Below are 23,230 nucleotides of genomic sequence, written 5' to 3'. Positions count from 1 at the left end.
ACATTGAGGAATGGGTGTTGATCAAGCCAGCTACTTTGGCCTGGCTGGCATCAAACTTCAAATGCCTTTGGAGCTGCAGTACACCAGGAAAATTGAGCACAGAATGCCGAGCTTCTAACCTGTTGTTGTAGCCATGGCATTTTTGTTCAAAGATATCAAATGTTCAGCTACACAAGAAATCTAACTATAAAATAGTGACATAAGTGATTTTCCACAATGCATGTAAAGTTATTCTTATTAAGTAACATCCAGCTGATATTGTGTTAACAATAGATCTTGTTCAATTGGGATAAATGCTTTATAAGAGTGCAACTGGAATAGGATCACACATAGAAGTCAGCAGCAATGACCATCCTAAGAAAGGTGACCACAAAGATTAGTGATCTCTGGCATGGATTTTCTCTTTCCTGACAGTTGTATAATTTGGTATAGATCAAAGTGGTTGTTCCAGCTACAGTAATGGCATCAAGCAATCAATCACACTGAAGTATTCTCTCACACACAAAACCAGGTTAACTAATCTGTTTAATCTCCACTTTAAATTTCATGGCGAGTGAAACAGATGTTCAGGGTGTAGCAGTAGTATGAAAGTTGAAGGTGAAATGTCAAACATTTAAAAAAATGAATATTTATAAACAAAATGGATAAATCTGACAATCTATAAATATAGTATTCATTTTCCACAGCCAGAGAGGTTTCTCAATGGTGATAATGAACTTAGCATGTTATTAAAAAACTAATTATATGGCAAAGTTTTCATTTCAGCAGCTCTGTTTCATGCTGGATATGGTTGTATGCCTTGATGGTAAAATCTGCTTGTTCAAAAGGTTCTACTGCAAGACTGATCATGTGGAAGAGCAATTTCTTATTGGCTTAGTAATTTCTAAATAACTGCAGTCTGAGGGGGGATCCTTTGGAGAACTAATAGCAACTTTTGATTTCTGTGTTTAATTGTACTTCTGTCCTTTTCAGAAGAGAAATGATGGTAAGCACAGGCAGTTTTGAGGCTAATCTAATCCTGGCTGATTACTGGTTAAAAGTGGCAGTGTTTGCATCTATGGCAACATGTGATACAAGTACATTACAACAATGATGACACTTCGGAAAACACTTTGAGACATTCTGATGCCAGTGAAGGGTACTACATGAATGCAAGTCAATGTTCTTTGTTTAATAATTTCTTGTATCAATCCTTTTAAGCATTATCTAATTAACTATACCTGGATCATGCTGTTTAACAATTTAATGTTTTCTCCATAGCTGACGCCAGTCAAATGTTGTGCTACTTTCTGGGTCACTTGCTGAGTCATTCCCTGAAGTACACCACTATCAGTCTGCAGAAAAAGCTGCATATACATTAAAAACCTGAAGTAGAGGAAGAAAGAAAGAAATAGTGAGTTTTTAAATTTGCTTAATATTAAGTTTCCTCATCATAATTCAATACTACATTTGGTGTTGAGACAGAACATAACAGATATTGTAATTAACAGATAATACAGAGGTTTTAGAAACTGAGAATAATCATTACTAGGGAAAATGTACAGAGCAAACTTTTCAGATCGAAGACAGACAAATCGCCAGGTCCTGATGGTCTAAATCCAAGTATCTTAATGGAAGTGGCAGCATAGAGAGTGGATTCATTATTTATAACATTCCAAAATTCCCTGGATATGCGAAAGGTTACAGTGGATTGGAGAAGTATTTGTGTAACACCCTTATTCAAAAAGGAGGAAGACAAGAAGTGGGAAAACTATAGACCAGTGAGTTTAATAAGTATGGTTGGGAAACTGTTAGAATCCATTGATAAGAAGGTTATAAAAGGACTTTGGAAAGTCAAAACACAATGTACCATGGTTTTATGAAGGGTAAATCATATTTGACTAATTTGCCTAGAGTTTCTTCAAAGATGTAACAAGACAGGTGAATAATGGGGATCCTGTAGATGTAATGTATCTGGACTTCAGGAGGCATTTGATAAGGTGCTGCACAAAAGGCTAACACACAAGGTTAAGATCACACATGGTTAGGGATAATTTGTTAGTGGTGCTGTTACATGATTAGAATGGAGAGCTGTTAAAAAGACCCAGGGAACGGTGTGCTTTGTTCAACTCCACTTTTGAGCTCTCCTCCACCCCCCACCCCAACTTTATGCTACCGTCACTCCCCACAGGTGTCCCTTCATGATTCCCCTTTATTCAGGCTTCACATACAACCCCAGACACCCAGCTGTGTGGAGAGCTGCGACACCTCAATTTGGGGAACCGCCCTCCCCATTTGGATTGAAATGAAGATATAATGCTCAGACAGAGTTAGGCTCCCCAATAATGAGTATTAGCAGACAGCCCCTCCCTTGAAATGGAAAGTGAGAAATTGAGGAAGCAAAAAGAACTATTGGAGATGAATCCTGTGGTCTGAATATGCTAGTTTAGAAAAAGAATTAAAAAAACTTTCATAATATTCAAACAATTTGAGTGATTTGTGATAGTCTAATTCTTTCAGTATTAATTAGTTAATAAATATCAAGCAATTTTGTGACCTTAATCTTCACTGATAAATATAACTTTTAAAAATGTAATTTAACAGTTAAGTTGCACCATTCAAATCTAGGTGATGATAAATATGACTCAAATAAGAATTTAATTCAAAATTGTTAACAAATGCATTACAAAAGAGTATCAAGGAAATGTAACATCCAAAGTCAGTATGATGCACACAAACGATACACAACTTTAGCAATTAGCTGTTCTGTCTTTCAACACTGAGAAAGTTTAAAGCATTTTGTTATTTGTTGTGGAATCGTAAGTCATTACTCTCAACAAGCATATTCTAAAGAAGAATAGAAGAGTTTTATTTTTGAAGCAGAATGTAAGTTAGCTTCTACTTAACTGTTCATTTTTCAGAAGATAATATTGGCATCGGTAGAAGAGTGGCAAGATCTTATCCAACACGTGGACTACTGCTTTGAGATGTTTTGACTGCACAAGTACACCCAGCAAAGGTATTCCTTCAGAGCAGAACTTGTCAATGCTAAAAGATATTTTAAAACATGAGCAGATTCAGACAATCATAAAATGGACTTTATATCTTTAATTAAAACCTGTAAGCATTTAAGCTGCCAGCTGAACTGCTTTATGGGCTACAGCATGCAACAATTAATAGAGGATTCCAGGAGAAAATGCCATGAAATATGTTAACATATTGCCATGGAGATGAAGGCCATGGCACAATGTGTTTCCCTGTCACACTAAAATATAAAGATGAGTTACTTGTCATTTGAATGTGTCTCAATTATGACTATTAATTTCCATCTTTCACAGTATGCAAATGTATAAAATGATGCTACAGCTACATCTTTTCAAATGTAGCTCACTCACGGTTTAGGAAACAACATTATTTAACTAAGAACCAAGTAATAAAATAGAGATGCAGGGCAAGATTTTGTGTTGCACCCTGCATTTGGGAGCTGTAGATCATAGTGACCACTTCTGCAGTAAGCTTTGGTTGCTTGAAGAACTCAACTGTTCAGAGTTGATGATCTGCGGTCTGAGCTTCAAACCAGAGTGCTGTGTTTCAGGAGACAGTCACACCCCTCAGAATAATTACCTCAAATTTAGTCAGTGGTAAGGGACAGAAGGGTGTGTCAACAAGGAGTCCAGGAGGTCGTGCTGAAGAGGCCTGAGTCCTTGAGCTTGTTTAACAGATTTAAGACTTTTGGTCCTTAAATGGACGAGAGAAGGGAAGAGTAGGGAAGATATGCAAACTGATCATAGCACATTGGTACAGATAACCATTCAAGAGTGTTGTCACCTAGGGGTGGTATGGTGGCACAGTGGTTAGCACTGCTGCCTTATAGCACTAGGGACCCAGGTTCAATTCCCATCTTGGGTGACTGTCTGTATAGAGTTTGCACATTCTCCCCATGTTTGCATGGGTTTCTTCCAGATGCTCCAGTTTCCTCCCACAATCCAAAGATGCACAGGTCAGGTGAACTGGCCATGCTAAATCGCCCGCAGTGTCCAGGGATTTGTAAATTAGTTACGTTAGTCAGAGGTAAGTACAGGGTAGGGGAATGAGTTTGGGTGGATTACCCTTTGGAGGGTCAGTGTGGAATTGTTGGGCCAAATGGCATGTTTCCACAGTGTAGGATTCTATGAAGTGGGGAGAAAAGAGAAATTATGTTGTAACTGGGCTTAGTATAGTTTGGGGTATAGTTCCCATTTCTCTGTGGCCAAGATTGAGAGTCTTGAGTGCTGCCTGCTTGGTGCTCAGGTTAAGAATGTTCTTCTGCAGCCCAGATGAGACAAAGTCGAAGAGGAAAGATCCAGCCGCTATGGTCCACATAGGTACCAATAATACGACAGAAAGAGGAAGGAGACTAAACTAATCATTGACACTTAGAAGAATGAGGTGATCTCATTGAAACATAAGATTTTTAAGGGGATTGACAGGATAAATGCTGAAAAAATGTTTCCCTGCATTAGAGAGTTTAGGACCAATGAGTATAGTCTCAGAATAAAAGGGTGTTACTTTATGACTGAAATGAGGAGGAATTTCTTTCCTCAAAAAGAGTTAAGTGTCTTTGGAACTCCTTGCCACAGAGAGCTGCGGGAGATCAGTATTTGTGTATATCTAAGGCTGAGATAGACTGATTCTTGATCAGTGGGGGAAATCAAGGGTTATGGAGAAAGGACAGGAACGTGGACATGAGGAATGTTGAATCAGCCATGATCCTATTGAATTGTTCAGCAGACCTGAGGGGCTGAACAGCCTACTCCTGTTCCTATTTAAATCTTCTAAAAAGCTGTATAGTAAGAATTATTGCCCTGAATGACATATATATGTGGACAGGCACATGGAGAGCAGTGAGTTGAGGGGTGCGTAAATTAAGTTACTATTTTTTACATTAGGATTAAACCTCGGCACAACATCGTGGGCCAAAGGGCCTGTTCTGTGCTGTACTTTTCTATATACTATTTATTGGATACTGTGTACAATGCGAGAGGATAGTATCATATCCAGTTTTAACAGCATCCACGATCAACATCTTGCTGCCCAGATTCACACATGTAGAGTTTCAAACTCCAGCACAGATTCTTGCCTTTGGAGCAGGAGCAGTAAGGCGAACAAAACTAAGGTGAGGGTCATCAGTGACCTTCACTCCATTTTAAGGTCAGAATTTAGCATGTCAGCTGGGAAGTGTAAATTGCTTAGCACCATCTGCGCATTCGTACACAGTGTCCATAATCTAGTAAAACCTGGACAACAGTTGGGCTTAGGCTGATTTGTGACAAGTTATAGTTATGCTCCACAAGTACCAAGCAATGACTTGAAAATATATTGTTATTCCTTTACTGTTGCTATGTCATATTCCTGAATCTCCCTTCCTTACAGCACTGGTTCAACAATATCCTTTAGGGAAGAAAATGTGCCATCCTTACAATGCTTGGCAATATTTGACTCCAGACCACAGCAGTGTTTGATTCTTAACTGCCCTCAAGGTAATGAAGAAGGACACAGCAAATTCTGGTCTAGCCAGACTTGCCTAAATCCCACGAACAAATAAAAAACAAACATCAACTTGCTGTAGTTCAAAAAAAAAGCAACTTACCATCAGCTCAAGGACCTATTAAGAATGGTTAATAAATTCTAAACCTTATCCCATGGAAAGAAAAAAGAAACTCTGCACAAATAATTCCCCAATGTCAAACAATATGACAGTATTATTGGCAAGAGAAAATAACTGAAGACAAGTTCAGCGTTGTTGTATTACACAACCCAAAGGTGAAGCAGGAGACCTGGAAGCCTTCAAAAGAAACTGTTTCTTGACTGCCCCCTTTTGAGTGATATAGGAGTTGGATTTGCTGGAAAATTATTCAATTAAACCTGTTGGACTATAACCTGGTGTTGTGTGATTTTTAACTTTGTACACCCCAGTCCAACACCGGCATCTCCAAATCATTACTCTTTACAGTAACCTCTTTTTTTCAAAGATGCATAGCTAGTTTTACTCTTGAACATGACATACACTATTCACATCATACCTGTGACCTATTGATGTCATTGATAATGCAAGATAACAACCAATAGGAATGCCAGCTTTCACAGCTTTAGAAAGAGGATGGAGGTTAGGCGACTCATTCAATTCAGGCGCAGTAAAAGAGCTGTTAAATGGAGACTGATCCTGGGTAGTGCAGGGTTGATTATTGCACAACTTCAGCCTAACAACCAATTCCCATGCCCAGTGATTAAATAATGCCTCAGGAGTCTGATTCAGGCGAACAACATTAGCCAAATATGACACCTATAATTAAAAGATCAAAAGTGTTAATATGTAGTTGAAATACAATTCAAATGTTTAATTAGCACATGATTGTTACCAAGCAAAAGTTTGGCTCACTGCATTACAAATGACCGAAGTATATGGCAAAGTTTTAATATCGTTATATTAGGAATAATATGATGACATTTCTTCATTTTATTTAAAAGAATTTCTTGATCCTCAATAATGTCAATACAAAAGACTTTGCACAAATATCCCAAGGTGGCTAGTAATACAAATGTCAGTCTTTAACCATTTTGATTCATTCCATTTGATATCAAGTTGGCTGAGTGCATTTGATACGGAAACATCAATGGAGCGCTTACACCATCCTAGATGTTGTGCAGAAGACTCCAAAACTAGTTGTGCTAGTAGCCATGGTATTCCAGTATAACTACAAAAAACAGGCTGTTAGTGTGGGAATTGCTCATGTACAACCAGTCCACAAACAAAAGGACAAATTCAACCACTCTCTGTTCACTTCACTCTGTCTAATCTCAAGTATCAGCAAAATGACAAAAAGTGTAATTGACTATTATGATCCATGATTTCCAGGATTGTTATGGAAATATTAACATTTATTTATGAGCACAGATAAAAATTTGAAATTTGGAAACCAGGTTTAAACCCAGCTGGACTCTGCAATTACAAACTGCAGAGCAGGAACAAACAGCATTCATGCAGCCTGGCCTTGGACAACCAACTTCCTGTCAAAATCAGACAGGCATGAACTGCCTGACCAGGTACTAACTGTTTCAGAAAGAATTGTTCTTTCTACGTCCAGTGAACCTGCTTTGTTAGAAGAATGCTACGCAGACGTGGTGGCACCCAGTTTAAGGCCACGCTTTGCGATCTACAAATATGGAAGATAATCATTTCATTGAATCCTCTTGCTCCTGCCCAGGTTAGTATTGGACACAGGCCACAACATCTTCAAGAGCATGAAGAGGGAAATAAAAGGTGCAGCTTTGAGTCTCAGCATTCTGCTTTTGCGTCCTAAACGACAGCATCTCCAAAGAGCGCCTTTGACTGGCAGCCGAGTTACACTGCATCCATCTATTTCAGTCTTACCACTTGGCTCACAAAGCACCCTGCGTTGCTGCATTCTTTAATGCTAACATCCATATACAGAGGAACCTCGATTATCCGAATAACAATTATCCGAAGGAGATCTCGAGGTCCCGATAGAAACATTACATCAAAGATGTATTTCCAACAGTGATCGCGTCTTTTGTTTACAGTGATTAAACAGGCACCATCTTCAAATGACTGACCTCCCGCCATCTCTCTCTCTCTCCACACTTTCCCTGGAGGTCCATAGAGGAGTGTACTCTTCACCTCCGCAACCACCCCCAACCCCCTCCCCCCCACTTTCCCAGATAATCTCTTCAACATTGTCCTGTACAGGGCAAACGTGGAACACATCAAAACGTTGCAGTAAAAAGTTGTGTGTGTGCTATTTAAACACTTACTGTACAAAGGCAGCTGTAGTAGCAGCAGCAGCCTTGCTGTTGGTGTACAGTCCGGCTGCCCTGGAGAAGGGGTGGGGGGTAGTGTTGGATGGGGTTCTGGGGGCGGGGGGTGCTTGTGGGCTTTGTGCTGGGACATTGTTGGACCGGGTTGGGGAGCTGGGGGGGGCGGGCAGTGTTGGATGGGAGTCTGAGGGCAGTGTTGGGGGCAGGAGCTCACGTGCTGTGTGCTGGGGTCAGGAGGCCATGTTGGACTGGGTTGGAGGGTGGACGGTGTTGGAAGGGGTTTGGGAGGGATGGGGTCTCATGCGCTGTGATGCTGCCTTATCTCCTGAACAGGGAGCAGACTTTAAAAACTCCAAGCCTCAGGGGAAAAGCATTTAAATCAATTAACCAAATATTTGATTATTCAAACGAAATAGTGCTGCCCATCTTGTTCAGATAATCGAGGTTCCCCTGTACTTATTTTGGAATAATATGCAGATGAATAAAACTGCATTTCTCACATCTGACAGGCATTACAGTCAGCAAATGCAGTCACTTCTTTATTTAGGCATTTTATTTGATAACTTTTATAATAAAAATATGCAAAAATATTTTGAAATATTTCACACATACTATTTCATAACATTGTTCAACTAATGGGATTCTTGCATGTGTTACCTGTTTTATACTTTCAGAGATGAATCCACTGTAAGGCTTATCAGTGAGATACTTCTGATATACTTCCAGAACCATCAATGCTACTTCTGTGTGAAGGGAAGCATCAAGTGCAAGGGTTGATTGCTATAAAATAAAACAAAATAGTACTTCAGAGATATTACTCTGTGTCAAAACACCTTAATCTGCATAGCAGTTTTAAAATTTTCAGGTAAAATGTTTCTTTAATGCTCTAATAAAATTACTTTCATACTTTTTGTAATTGTGCCCTATTTTTGGAATATACTTTGAATTAGTATACTTTTTATTCCCAGAAAGGTCCCTTGTAATTCTATTTTAGTGTAGTTTGGATCCAATATACCCAGGACCAGATTGCCTATATCCGAGGGTCTGAAAGGAAGTGGCAGCAGAAATAATCCGTAACTTAAAATATTCCAAAATTGCCAGAAAGGTTCCAGTATATTGAAAAAATGCTAATGCAACACATTTATTCAAAAGGGAGGGAAGCAGAAAGTAGGAAACTGCAGACCAGTTATTTAACGTGTCATGGTAAATTGTTAGAATTCACTATTATGGAAGTAATAACAGGACATTTAGAAAGTCAAAATACAATCCATCAGAATTAGCATGGTTTTATGAAGGATAAATCATAATGACTAAATTGCTTTGAAGATATAATAAGCAATATGGATAATGCGGATCCTGTGGATTTATATATCTGGACTTCTAGAAGGCATTCGATCAGGTACCACATAGAAGATTGATGCAATAAGTTAAGATCACATGCAGTTGGAAGCAATTTATTACCTTGGATACAGCATCAGCTAACAAACAGAAGGCAGAGAGTGAGATAAATGGGTCTTTTTCCAGTTGATAAGACGTAACTAGTGGAGTATCACACGGTTCAATCCTTGGGCCCAAACTACATACAATCTATATTAATGATTTTGTTGCGGGGATAGATTTATAGATGATACTAAAATAGGTGGGAAAATAAGGTGCAATGAAGAAATAAGAAATTTACAAATGGATATGGATAGGTTTAGGGAATGGGCCAAAAGTTGGCAGATGAAGTCTAAAGTGGATAAGTGTGACGTTATCCATTTTCATTGGAAGAATAGAAAGGCAATTTATTATCCAAAGAGAGACAAACTCCAGCGAGTTTCAGTGCAGACAGATCTGAATGTCCTTATGCATGAATTGCAGAAAACAGGTAGTTCTCCTATAATGCTGTAGTTGCATTCCAGCAAGATCTCACTTAATACAAAATTAAGTAAAATGGGGCCTATGGAAAAGTGGGGCTGGGGCAGAAGAGCAAAAAATATCACTTACGATAGCTTAAAAATCACCCAAAAGTCTAGTGCAAAGTGTAGTACAGCCTGAATGAAGGTTGAAGTAATAGTCATTAATTAAACAAAAGTAAATGTAACATAGTACATTTAAAAAATGTAAGAAAACTCTTCTCTTCAGTACTTCTCACACAAAGGTGCTCTGATGGCAGCTGACATAGGCTCATGCGCAGAATGGCATGATGACCAGTGCTAACATCAAGCATGCGCAGAATGGCGCAGACACTTCAGCATATGTGCAGTACAGCACGAAGGCTAGAACTGATTTTGTGCATGTGTGGAACAGCATGGACACTGGTGCATGTGCAGAACGGCACAGAGATTTTGGCATGGTCATTGGTGCATTTGCAGAATGAACCCTTATCATCGCTGTTGGGAAAATGTTAGAATCAATTATCAAGGAAGCAATATCAGGACATTTGGAAAGTCAAAACACTAAACATCAGAATCAGCATGATTTTAGGAATGCAAATCATGTTTGACTAATTTGCAAGAGTTCTTTGGAGATGTAACCAGCGAAGTACATAATGGGGATCCTATAGATGTAATATATCTGGACTTCCAGAAAGTGTTTAATAAGGTGCCACACAAAAAGTTAATTCAGAAGGTTGGATCCTATGGGATTAGGGGTAATTTATTAGCTTGGATAGGAGACTGGCTGATTGACAGAAGACAGAGTGTCAGGATCAATAGGATACTTTCCGAATGACAACAAGTAATTAGTTGGTTGCCACAGGGTTCAGTCCTTGGGCTCCAGTTGTTTACAATCTACATAATGACTTGGATACAGGGATAAAAGGCTCAATAGCCAGATTTGTGGATGACGCAAAAATAGGTGGGTTGGTAAATTGCAATGAAGAAATAAGAACCTTACAAATGGATATAGATAGGTTAGGAGAGTGAGTCAAAATGTGATAGATGGGGTTGAATGTGGATAAGTGTGAGGTCATGCATTTAGGTCAGAAAAATGGAACAGTGACCTATTATCTAAATGGAGGGATACTTCGGAGTACTAAATTTCAGAGAGATCTCGGTATCCTCATTCATGAGTCATAGAAAACTAGCATGCAGGTACAGCAGATAAATAAAGCGAATGGAATGTTGGCTTTTATAGTTAAAGGTAAGAAAGCATTGTTGCAACTATACAGGCATTGGTGAGACCACCTTGGAGTATTGTGCACAATTTTGGTCCCCTTATTTGAGGAAAGATGTAGAGGCATTGGAGGCAGTTTAGAACTAGATTGATTCCAGAGATGAGGGGTTTGTCATATGAAAAGAGATTGAAGTGTTTAGGCCTATACTTTGTGGAATTCAGAAGAATGAGGGGTGATCAAACGGAGTTATTCAAGATGATAAAAGGTGTGGATGAAATAGACGAGGAGTGGATGCTTCCTCTTGTGGGGCATTTTAGGATGAGAGGTCAGAGTCTTAGGATAAGGGGTAGCAAATTTAAACATCGTTGAGGAGAAACTACTTTTTCGAAAGGGTTGTGAATTTGCAGAATTTGCCATCCCAAAGTATGCTAGATGCTGGATCAGCGAGTAGATTTAAGGAGGAGATGACAGATTTTTAATTGATATGGGTTAAGGGGAGAAGGCAGAAAAATGGGGTGGAGGAGCATATCAGCCATGGTTGAATTGCTGAACAGATTTGAACATAGAACATAGAATAATACAGCGCAGTACAGGCCCTTCGGCCCTCGATGTTGTGCCGATCCAAGCCCACCTAACCTACACTAGCCCACTATCCTCCATATGCCTATCCAATGCCCGTTTAAATGCCCATAAAGAGGGAGAGTCCACTACTGCTACTGGCAGGGCATTCCATGAACTCACGACTCGCTGAGTAAAGAATCTACCCCTAACATCCGTCCTATACCTACCACCCCTTAATTTAAAGCTATTTGAATAGGCAAAATAGCCTAATTCTGCTTCTCTATCTTCTGAACTTATGAAACTCTCGAGTTTAGGAGGATGCTTTGTTATGTGGGGCAATCTAGAATGACATGTCATTGTCTTAGGATAAGGGAGTTTTAAACAGAGATGAGAAGAAATTACTTTGATGCTGGGACAGGAGTAAATTTGAGGAGGAGATAGACTTTTACTTCATAATGGGTTGAAGGGTTATGAATGGTGGGCAGGAGAGTGGATTTGAGGCTGAATTGAGATCAGCCACGATTGTATCAAATGGTGGAGCAGGCTGAACTGCTGACTCCTGCTTCTAGTTCTCATATTCTAATGTTAATGCTGCCTTTTCTTAGTATATAAGTAGTATAGAAGTAGCTGAGGGTAATTCATTAGATGCAATTTGCTTGAGTTTTTCATCTAGAAAAATAGTATTAGGGCTCATGGAATAGGAAAGAAAATAGAGTAGATATTTGAGAATTGGTGCATGGAGTTCGAGGAGATGGGGAAGTGCTAAATGAATATTTTTCGTCAGTATTCACACTTGAAAAGACAATGTGTTGAGGAGAATACTGAGACACAGGCTACTGGATTAGACTGGATTGAGGTTCACAAGGAGGAGGTGTTAGCAATTCTGGGAAGTACGAAAATAGATAAGTCTCCTGGGCCGAGTGGGATTTATCCTAGGATTCTCTGGGATGCCAGGTACGAAATTGCAGAGCCTTTGGCTTTGATCTTTATGTCGTCATTGTGTATACAAATAGTTCCAGAAAACTGGGGTATAGCAAATGTTGCCCCCTTGTTCAAGGAGGCAAGTAGAGACAACCCTGGTAATTATTGACTAGTGAGCCTTACTTCAGGTGTGGGTTAAGTATTGGAAAAGGTTATGAGAGAGGATTTATAATCATCTAGAAAAGAATAAGTTAATTAGGGAGAGTCAGCACAGTTTTGTGAAGGGTAGGTCGTGCCTCAGAAACCTTATTGAGTTCTTTGAGATGGTGACCAAACAGGTGGATGAGGTAAAGCGGCTAATGTGGTGCATACAGATTTCAGTAAGGCATTAGATAATGTTCTTCACAATAGGTTATAGTACAAAATATGGAGGCATGGGATTGAGGATGATTTAGTGATTTGGATTACAAATTGGCTAGCTGAAAGACAGAGGGTGGTGGCTGATGGGAAATGTTCATCCTTGAGTTCAGTTACTAGTGGTGTACCACAAGGATCTGTTTTGGGCCACTGCTATTTGTCATTTTCACAAATGACCTGGATGAGAACATAGAAGGATGGATTAGTAAATCTGTGAATGACACTAAGGTCAGTGGAGTTGTCGATAGTGTTGAATGATGTTGGAGGTTACAGAGGGACATAGATAAGCTGCAGAGCTGTGCTGAGAGGTTGCAAATGAAGTTTAATGCAGAGATGTGTGAGATGATTCACTTTGGAAGCAGCAACAGGAATAAAAACTACTGGGCCAATGGTGAGATTCTTGGTAGTGTAGATGAGCAGAGAGATCTCGGTGTTCACATACATAGATCCCTGAAAACTGCCACTCAGGTTGGTAGGGTTGTTAAGAAGGCATATGGTGTGTTTACTTTTATTGGTAGAGGGATTGAGTTTCAAAATTACGAGGTCATGCTGCAGCTGTACAAAATTCTGGTGCGGCTGCATTTGGAGTATTGCTTACAATTCTGGTCACCGCATTATAGGAAGGATGTGGAAGCTTTGGAAAAGGTTCAGAGGAGATTTACTAGGATGTTGCCTGGTATGGAGGGAAGGCCGTACGAGGAAAGGCTGAGGGACCTGAGGCTATTTTCGTTCGAGAAAAGGGGGTTGAGAGGTGAATTAATTCAGACATACAAGATAATCAGAGGGTTAGATAGGGCGGACAGTGAGAGCCTTCCTTGGATGGTGATGGCTAGCACAAAGGGACATCGCTTTAAATTGAGGGACAGATGTCAGAGGTAGTATCGCTACTCAGAGAGTAGTAGGGTCATGGCTGCACTGTCTGCAATAGTAGTAGGCTCACCAACTTTAAGGGCATTTAAATGGTCATTGGATAAACATATGGATGAAAATTGAATAGTGTTGGATAGGTAAGGTCTAGATTGGTTCCACAGGTCTGTGTAACATTGAGGGCTGAAGGGCCTGTACTGCTCTGTAATGTTCCATGGTTAGAAGAAACGCGGGATAAAGAAAGATGGTATCAGAGCAAGTGCATGGGAATAGGACTACTATAATATGAAGGATAAATAAAAGTCATTAGGCCAAATGGCCTGCTTTTTTGTTGCAATCTTATAGATATCTGTTTTGATACACAACCGATTTGGCAACAGTGGGAAGAAAAGAGGTGATAAATGAAGAAAGTTCTACTTTTGAACAAGTAACCAGCTATGAAATAGGATGTCTCCAGTTTTTTATTAAGTTTATTGCTATCATATGCTTACAGAACACTTGCCAAGTAAAAAGGAGCCAATCTTGAGAGACTTTGATTAATTATGTAGATATAAACCACTTAAAATAGATCTGATTGTCAATCCATCTAAAATAGCATATTTAGAAAGACCAAAGGAACTCACTTCAACAGCACCTTTCAAACCCACTACCTCTACCACCTAGAAGGATAAGGGCAGCAGATCCATGAGAGCACCATCACTTGCAAGTTCCCTTCCAAGACTTCTGCCCACACCTGCTGCACATCTTATGACTAGAGTGTCTTATATCGAGAGTGTTATGCTCCTAGGAGTGACGATAACCAACAATCTGTCCTGGTTCTCCCATGTAGATGCGATAGTCAAAAAGGCAGAACAATACCTCTTGTTCCTCAGGAGGCTTAGGAAATTCAGCATGTCCATAAGGACTCTCACCAACTTTTACAGATGCACGACAGAAGACATTCTATGTGGGTGCATCACAGCTTGGTATGGCAACTGCTCTGCCCAGGATCGTAAGAAACTACCGAAAGGTATCTATGCAGCCCAGACATCACACAAGGAGAAAGTGAGGACTGCAGATGCTGGAGACCAGAATTGAAAAGTGTGATGCTGGAAAAGCGCAGCAGGCCAGGCAGCATCTGAGGAGTAGGATTCTCCTGCTCCTCGGATGCTGCCTGGCCTGCTGCGCTTTTCCAGCACCACACTTTTCAAGACCATCACACAAGCCAACCTCCCATCCGTTGACTGAATCCACACTTCTCAATGCCACAGAAAGACAGCCAACATCATCAAAGTTAAAAATCACACAACGCCAGGTTATAGTCCAACAGGTTGATCAACCACCTGATGAAGGAACAGCACTCCAAAATCTAGTGCTTCCAATAAACCTGTTGGACTATAACCTGCTGTTGTGTGAATTTTAACTTTGTACATCCCAGTCCAACACTGGCACCTCCAAATCATAACATCATCAAAGACCCCCTCCCACCCGGTTATACTTTCTTCCAACTTCTCCAGTCAGGCAGAAGAAACATAAGCTTAATTCTCTGTGACCTGCCTGTACTGCATGTAAAACAAAAATTTCACTGTACTGAGGTACATGTGACAACAATAAATCACATCACATCAAAACAACTATCTGGGAACTGGAAGATCTGGACCATTATTTTGAGGCATGTTATATGATTTTAAACATAACTGAAAATCTCATGTCAAACCTAATCTTTACTGTCTCCGAAATGGACATTTTATTCTCCCAGAACAAATCTAAAACTATTCTCCACTTTTGATGGCCTGTTTTCTCTTCCCCTTCTCAGAACTGACTTTTACTCTGAGGGTACCACTTGATATTTCTTCACTATGTTTCAAGCTAAGTCATTTTACCAGATTCCTTCAAATCCTCATGAACTCTGTCTTCAGTCAGAGCATGGTGTCTCATCCACATTCTGCAGGCCTCTGTCTGTCTTTCAGATTCACGCAGGCTCCCTTAGGTTTCTGAAGTTGTAACCAGATGCTACGTCAGTTTGCTTTTGGCTTTACCCCAATTATCACTTACACCCATGGCAACATGAATCATATAAGCCTTACTTATAGTTAATTGGCATTTTTAACTATATCCTATACTCCCAACTCTTAGAATTAAGAGATTAAAACACAACTATAAAACCTAATATTCTCAACACCCCCTGTGATAAGACTAGGAAAAGATAAGAACTGCAGATGCTGGAGATCAGACTCAAAAAAGTGTGGTGCTGAAAAAGCACAGAAGGCCAGGCAACATCCGAGGAGCAGAAGAGTTGATATCAGAGCATAAGCCCTTCATCAAGAATGTGCTCGATGTTTCGGGCATAAGCCCTTCATCAACAATGTTTATGCTCGAAATGTGACTCGATGCTGCCTGACATGCTGCGTTTTTCCAGCGCTACACTTTCTGAACCACCCGTGATACCTGTAGTATAGTAGTTTACCCATAATTAGCATAATCCTCATCATCTACAAGCACCTTGCTGCGCTTTAATCTTTAAGCAAACAAGACTGACGGTTTGCAAAGTATGTCACATGACTGTCTTCATTGCTCCACTTTAGCAAATTAATGTTCACCCCAAAACAGACTAATTTAAAACAACTGCATCAGATTACATGCCAATATACATTAAGTAATATTTACCAATGCCAATGTACCAGAGAAAGGCTTGCATTTATATAGCACTTTGTATTTCCTCTAGATGTCTGAAAGCACTTTCTAGCCAATTAAGCATTTGAAGTGCAGACATTGTTATAAAGTAGTAAAGCATGTGCTTTTCATGGCAAACTCAGCTATACATCTGTAAAGATGCATCCAAGTTACAACTCTAATTGATAAAGTACAGTCTAATTTGAAATTTTTCCAAACTAAATAATAGTCAGTTCTTCTATAACAAGATGGTTGTGTTCTCCTACAACCCCGCATTATAGAAAATTTGCACCTTAGAAACAGCGCTTAAAGTGTTGGTGATGGAATTGCATTGCAGCCAGCAGGTTTTAAAACTTTGCGCTCTAAAAACAGCACCCCCAACTTGTGGGTGTACAGCAAATCTGCATTGATGAAACGTGTGTTATATCAAAATGACCTGTCATTGAACACCATGACTCCAGACTGTGACTCATTTCAACTGTTGTTTCAGGTGTTAAGAGTTATAATCCAGTTTAAACAATCTCTACTGTGGTTCTGGCTGCGTAACATGTACTAGATAATATAAAGTTACTTTAAACAAAAAAAATTCAAGATTCTCAGCATTAAGAACCAATGATAAAGTTTTGGTAAATGGTTAGCAAAATGTTACTTTTTTGCCATTTGTAATTTCAATAACCTACCTGCTCATCAAGACCCCAGTTCAGTCCTTCAAGTATGATGCAAGCCAACTTGTTCTGCACAGTGGATAAACTGTAGTTCAGAAGCCACTCACGAACTATATCAATTTCAGTTGAAGTGATTTTCCATAGGTGCAGGGGTAGTTCTTTAAATAGGTATAGAGAAACCTACAACAAAAACTTCGTTGAGTTTCTTTCCTCCAAAAGAAACAAAATGCTTCCAGTATTGTCTCTAAGACCAACATTAGATTGTAGATTTTGTAAGTTCACATCTGCTTCCTTGTCTAAATTTCTAATTTGTGCCCAGATTGCACAAAACTATTAAACGATGTGCAGATCATAAAGTCTGCTTTGTTACACTTTTCCTATACTCTCAACCCCACTCTGATTGCTTCATGCTTAATCATCAAATTGCTATTATAGTTTTATAGGGTCTTAGAAATGACAATATCATGCTGCATTTTGAATTTATTCTATTCTTGAATTTATCTCTGTGCTGAAAGCTGCAACATATTCCCAATATATATACTACATAAAATAGCAATAGAAACAATATTAATAACATTTCTAAAGCAGAAATAGATATCTGTCCATTAAATGAAAAACCAAAAGAACTGCAGATGCTGTACATTAGAAATAAAACAGAAATTGCTGGAAATGCTCAGAAGGTCTGGCAGCATCTGTGGAGAGAAATCAGAGTTAACGTTTCAGGTAGAGTCATTCGATCCAAAACATTAACTCTGATTTCTCACCACAGATGCTACCAGACTCGCTGAACTTTCCCAGCAATTTCTGTTTGTGTTTCCATCCATTAAATTTATGTTGTCATTGTAATAATAAGTTTAAAATGTTGAGATAAAATTGTTTGCAATGTATTTTGAAATACACGCACAGTGATTGCAATTGGTATCATTTTTCAATGGCTGTTAATTTATTTTAGTAGAATAATAAACATGCTCATGGAAGGATTTTATTAACACTTCAGTAGTAATCTAAATACCAAATTGAAAGTATCAAATGTACAGGGGTAAAAATTTCTCAACATTTTACCTTTTGATCATTTAATTTTAAGAACAAAATGTACATATATAGGTATACACATATTGCCTATCTCTTTGAAATGTTAATAAGATGCTGCGTGTTTTAATATTGTCAGATTTCATTTCATATTTTTTGCATTTAAGTAATTTGTTCTTGCTTCAACATTAGGTCAGAAGGGATACGGAATAAAACCTTCAACAATTCTGACTCTATTAAATAACTCAAAACAACTCTTTATACCACCAATTTTATTTCAAAATAGCATAAATATTTTTTACTCCTCGTGTTAGCCTTTGTTGTGATCTGTTTATTTGGAAACCCGTGATCTGTATATCATTTCGCATGGGACCTGACTTGTTAGCAGAGGAAGCTTTCGCCAGAATGAGCCAGATATTAGTTTATTAAGGAGAGAATGTATAATTATTTATCATTCAATCCCAGTTGCAATATGGTTAATACAGTTAAAATGTGCAGCTGAATCAATTCAAAGTCTGCATCATTGCTACCTTAGCCAGGGATCTTGTGGGACAGTGGTAATGTCCCTACCTCTGGACTAGGAGACCCAGGTTCAAATCCCATGTGCTCCAGTGGTGTGAAATAATGCTTAAAGAGGTTGATTAAAAAAAAAGCTTACTGTCTTAGCTCACCTGCAGCTGAAACCCAACTTCATGCCTTTGTCACCCACAAACTTGATGGCTGTGCATTAGCTTGGCTGGTTTTTCATCTTCTACCCACCAGAAACTTCTGAAATTGCTTATAATCTGATTCCCACCAAGTTGTATTTACTCAGCTCTCCCACACTCACTGAACTACAATGGTTCCTCGTTCAGTAATGCTATTTTACAATTATCATTTTTGTTTTCAAATCCCTTGTCCACTGTATTTCTAATTTCCAAATCTTTTTGCTCCTTAGATTCTTGCCTCTTGGATATTCCTGATTTTAAGTTCTCTACTTCAGCCATGTAGATCCTAAGTTCTTGAATTCTTTCCCTAACTTCTTTATCTTTCTAGCTTTGACTCTTACATCTTAATGATCCTTACAACTTCTTCGACCAAGGATTTGACTATTTAACCTAACATTTCATGTCAAATTTTGTATGATAACGTTTCAGTGAAGCATCTTGGAACATTTTTACTATGGATACTATAAGTTATTTATATATTAATCGCTGTTGTAACAGAAAAAGGTTATACTTTCCTCTTCATAGTAAATATATTTTGTACTTCACTAAGAATTAGTAGTTCACAAAGTAAATTACATTTCTTCAACCTAAAATTAACTAACTGATTAATGATCAAAGCTTTGACATCTTATTCAATGTTAAAACAGAACATACCATGCCAACTGTTTCAATAGTTTCTCGGACCCGATCCAGAAGTATAGAGATAATATCAGGATTAGCTGTCAAAATTGTGACCAAAAGTTCGCGGCCAACTTTGGAAAAGGTTTCTCTCGTGCAAAGACTTACAAAAGCTACCTATAAAAGACAAATACATATCACACATTTTATATATGCACAAAGAAATGTATCACCATATTGCATTACCTTAGTTGGCAACTCCAAGGTGGTGGTGATACTATTTCTGTATTGCTGAATTTACACTTTTTGAAGTGAGTTTGAGCAGGCATCATAACCACAAAAAAAATTACAATAAAATGCTCTCTCCTATTTGAGTACCCAATTAATCAATAAAGCACATTTTCCTCAATGTTTACCTACTCCAATTATGATTTTTCACACCATATCCCTTTCAATGATAAGCCTCTGGAACAGGAACTTAATTCAACACTACTTATGGCTTATAAGCATCCTCATTGACATTGTCTACCCTCAGAAATTTGGCACAATCTTTTACCTCTTCCATAACAACATTTACCATGTGAAAGTCCACAAGAACCACCACAGACCTTTCAGTGAAGGGTGGGGTCAAACATAGCAGTATCATCACATCAGTCCTTTTCTTTATCTTCCTTGCTGCAACATTGCCCCATACCACCAGAAATTTACTCTCAGGCATGGAAATAACTGCCAGAACAGATGGGAAATTGCTCAAATTATACTGCCTTAATCCAGAAAATGAGAATTACTCTAACCCCAGTCATTGAGCATCAACCAGCAGATGATGTTTACTCAGAAACTGATACTAGGTCATTGTTGACTCCTTCACAAATAAATGCAAGAACGTCATCCCACAATTCTTGCTCTTTCCCAACACTGATTGCTGGCTATTTTCCAAACCTTGGGACTCTCCTCTCAACAAAGATAAAAGTTAACGCAAAATGATTAATTCCAGTGTGAGAGCTGTATTCAGCTGACTGAGGAAGAACATTAGAGGACCACAATCCCAAAACAGAGACAATGGCTATGGTTTACTAGTCAGCAGTGACCCTGCATTCATATATGCTTTAGAGATTTGGACAAACTACAGCAGACACCACCTTCAAAAATTATACCAACTGTGTCTTTTTAAGATTGTATAAACATCAATGTTGCCTCTCAAGTCCACACATGGTCAGCATTGAGGCATTATTCACTCAAAATCACCTCTATTGGGCAGAAGATGACATATACACATAAACATACAAAAAAGACCAATTGATATTTGATCCCTCAAGAAGTCTGTTCTGTCATTTAATAAGATCATGGCTTTTCTGATTGTAACCGCAAATCCACATTTTCACTTATTTCTGACAGCCTTTCATCCCCTTGCTTACCAAGAATCTATTCACTTCTTGTTTAAAAATATTTGAAGTCTGTACTTATATGGCCTTTCCAAGAAAAACGCTCTCAATGTACAGAAAAAAAATTCTCATCTCTGTCTTAAACTGGTGAGGCCTTCTTTTCTATTAATGACTTCTTGTTTGAAATTTTCCTGAAGAGGAAACATTCACTCCATGTCTCCACAATCAAACCCCTCCAGATCTTAGAGGTTTCAACTAAGTCTCCTCTTACTCTTCTAAACACTGTCCTAGCCTGGTCATCCTGTTGTTGGACCTGTTATTCAGCTATTTGACACCACTCGATGCAACTCCTCTACTCAAAGCTCAATTGGGCATATACTCCCAGCAATCCAATGGAAGGATTTTGGTAATAACCTTAAAACAGTCTTCAAGAGGGTAAACGTCCCTTCCACCTTATGAGTATCTCAAGCACATGAAGGAAAATGGAATAGGGTATGTTGATGAAGAGGTGTGGAACATAAACACTGGCACCAACCAATTAGGCAGAATGGCCTACTCTTCTACTGTATATAGTTCTTGAAAAAGTTGTCTTCTACTTAGTCCTTGGGATTGAGCATCACTTTTTTTTCCACACAATAGAAACATAGTGCCATGTGCAGACTCTGCCATTTGTAGAGCAGATAATGGTAGGGAGTTTGGAGATATAAGTTCTTAGGAGATATGTGCACTCTCTCAGATGCCTTAGTTGCACCTTGCTTTTTCCCAGTAAAGTTTCTTAATGAGTTTGATGTCATTTGGGAAGGCATCAAACTCATTAAGAAACTTTACTGGGAAAAAGCAGAGGTGCAGCCAAGGCATCTGAGAATGTGCACATATCTCCTAAGAACTTATATCTCCAAACTCCCTACCATTATCTGCTCTGCATATGACACTATGTTTCTATTGTGTGGAAAAAAAGTGATGATCAATCTGAAGGAATAAATAGAAGACAACTTTTTCAAGTACATACAGTAGAAGAGTAGGTCATTCTGCCTAATTGGTTGGTGCCAGTGTTTATGTTCCACACCTCTTCATCAACATACCCTATTCCATTTTCCTTCATGCGCTTATGTAGCTTTCCTTTGAACGTACGTATGTTTTTCACTTCCTTATGGTCATGAAGTTCACATCATAATCACTCTACATAAAGAGACTTTGCCTGAATTCTTTATTTACCAGTGACTATCATACATAGTTTTGGTCACTTTCTCGACATGTATACTATTTCAACCATTTCAAAATCTTTATCAGAACATCCATTAGCCATTTCTAGAGAAAAAGAGTCCAATCAATTAAATCTTTCCCAATAAATATAACCTTTTAGTTCTGACACTATTCTGCATATATCTTGCATTATATTTAGTGCCTCCAAATCCTGCCTGTAATACATGGCTAGAAGTGCTCACTGTACATGTGTAGTCAAACTAAGAATCTGTACAAATTGAACAACTAGAGTGAGATAATTCAAATGCTAGACAGCAGGCTTCAATGGGACAAGAGCAGAGATGAGCAGGATTGACAAGAGTGAAAGGTTGACAGGAAAACTGTATAGTGACTGAACAATGGGTTACCTTCAAAGAGAAGATGGTTCAGGTATAGTCAAGGTACATTGCCTCAAATGGGAATGGTAGAGTAAACAAAATCAGAGCTCTGTGGAAAGCAAAGGAGATTGAAATGAAGATAAAGAGGAAAATTGTGCTTATGACAAACAGGTGGAAAATAAAATTGAGAACCAAGAGGAATATCAAAGATTCAGAGGGAAGGCGAAAAAACAAATAAGAGGAGCAATGAGGAATTATGAGAAAAGAGTGGCAGCCAACACAAGAGGTGTCCCAAAGTTTCCTATGACCATATAAAGTGGACAAGGGTGAGAAGAGAAGGACTGATTGGGGACCAAAAAGATGATGTACTGCTGGAAGATTGAAGTAGTTGTGACTGTTCTTGTTGGAGAGAAGTGAGAGATCTGACAGATGTTTTCAAAATTGAGAGTGGCTGGATCAAGTAATAGAGAAACAATTTCTGCTTGTAAATAAATAACAGGGCATAGATTTAAATTGATCCGCAAAAGGAACTTGGGTGAAGTGAAGAAAATCTTTTTCTCTTAGCTTATAGTTATAGAATGCACTGCTTGGACATGTGGTAAGAACAGGTTCAATTGAGGTATTCAAGACAGCATTGATGATTATTTGTACATAAAGAATTTGCTAGGCATAAGGCAAAAATAAGGTGATTGGCATGAGGTAATGTTGCTCATTTAATAAGCCATTGAAGGCACGATGGGCCAAATGGTCACCTACTGTCCTGTAACACATGACTCTATGAACATGACTACTGGAATTGATAATTCTGAACTTCTAGAAATAAACCTGCTGTTTTTTGCTAATTATATTTAAAAAAACCTGAGTTCCTACTTTTAGTTATCGCTAGTTCCTTTGATTCTCTACCCTACTTAGACATATTTTTCAGTACTGTCAAACATTC

At 38.7% G+C, this 23,230-nt stretch overlaps 1 protein-coding gene across 1 annotated transcript in view; it reads right to left on the bottom strand.

Annotated features, from left to right (window-relative positions):
• Window positions 1–23,230, bottom strand: part of epg5 (ectopic P-granules autophagy protein 5 homolog (C. elegans)) — a 152,262-nt gene that overhangs the window by 84,503 nt on the left and 44,529 nt on the right. The window contains exons 13-18 of the mRNA XM_060821832.1: window positions 19,365–19,505; window positions 16,990–17,154; window positions 8,452–8,574; window positions 6,042–6,301; window positions 2,887–3,027; window positions 1,221–1,365 (exon numbers count right to left, since the gene is read on the bottom strand). Of these exons, the coding sequence (XP_060677815.1) occupies window positions 1,221–1,365; window positions 2,887–3,027; window positions 6,042–6,301; window positions 8,452–8,574; window positions 16,990–17,154; window positions 19,365–19,505 (975 nt within the window). The remainder of the gene's footprint in view (window positions 1–1,220; window positions 1,366–2,886; window positions 3,028–6,041; window positions 6,302–8,451; window positions 8,575–16,989; window positions 17,155–19,364; window positions 19,506–23,230) is intronic.

This window comes from Hemiscyllium ocellatum, chromosome 1 (assembly GCF_020745735.1).
Source record: "Hemiscyllium ocellatum isolate sHemOce1 chromosome 1, sHemOce1.pat.X.cur, whole genome shotgun sequence".
In the NCBI taxonomy this organism is placed as follows: domain Eukaryota; kingdom Metazoa; phylum Chordata; class Chondrichthyes; order Orectolobiformes; family Hemiscylliidae; genus Hemiscyllium; species Hemiscyllium ocellatum.
Note: the sequence above shows the minus strand (reverse complement) of the source record. Positions and strands in the feature narration are given on the sequence as shown.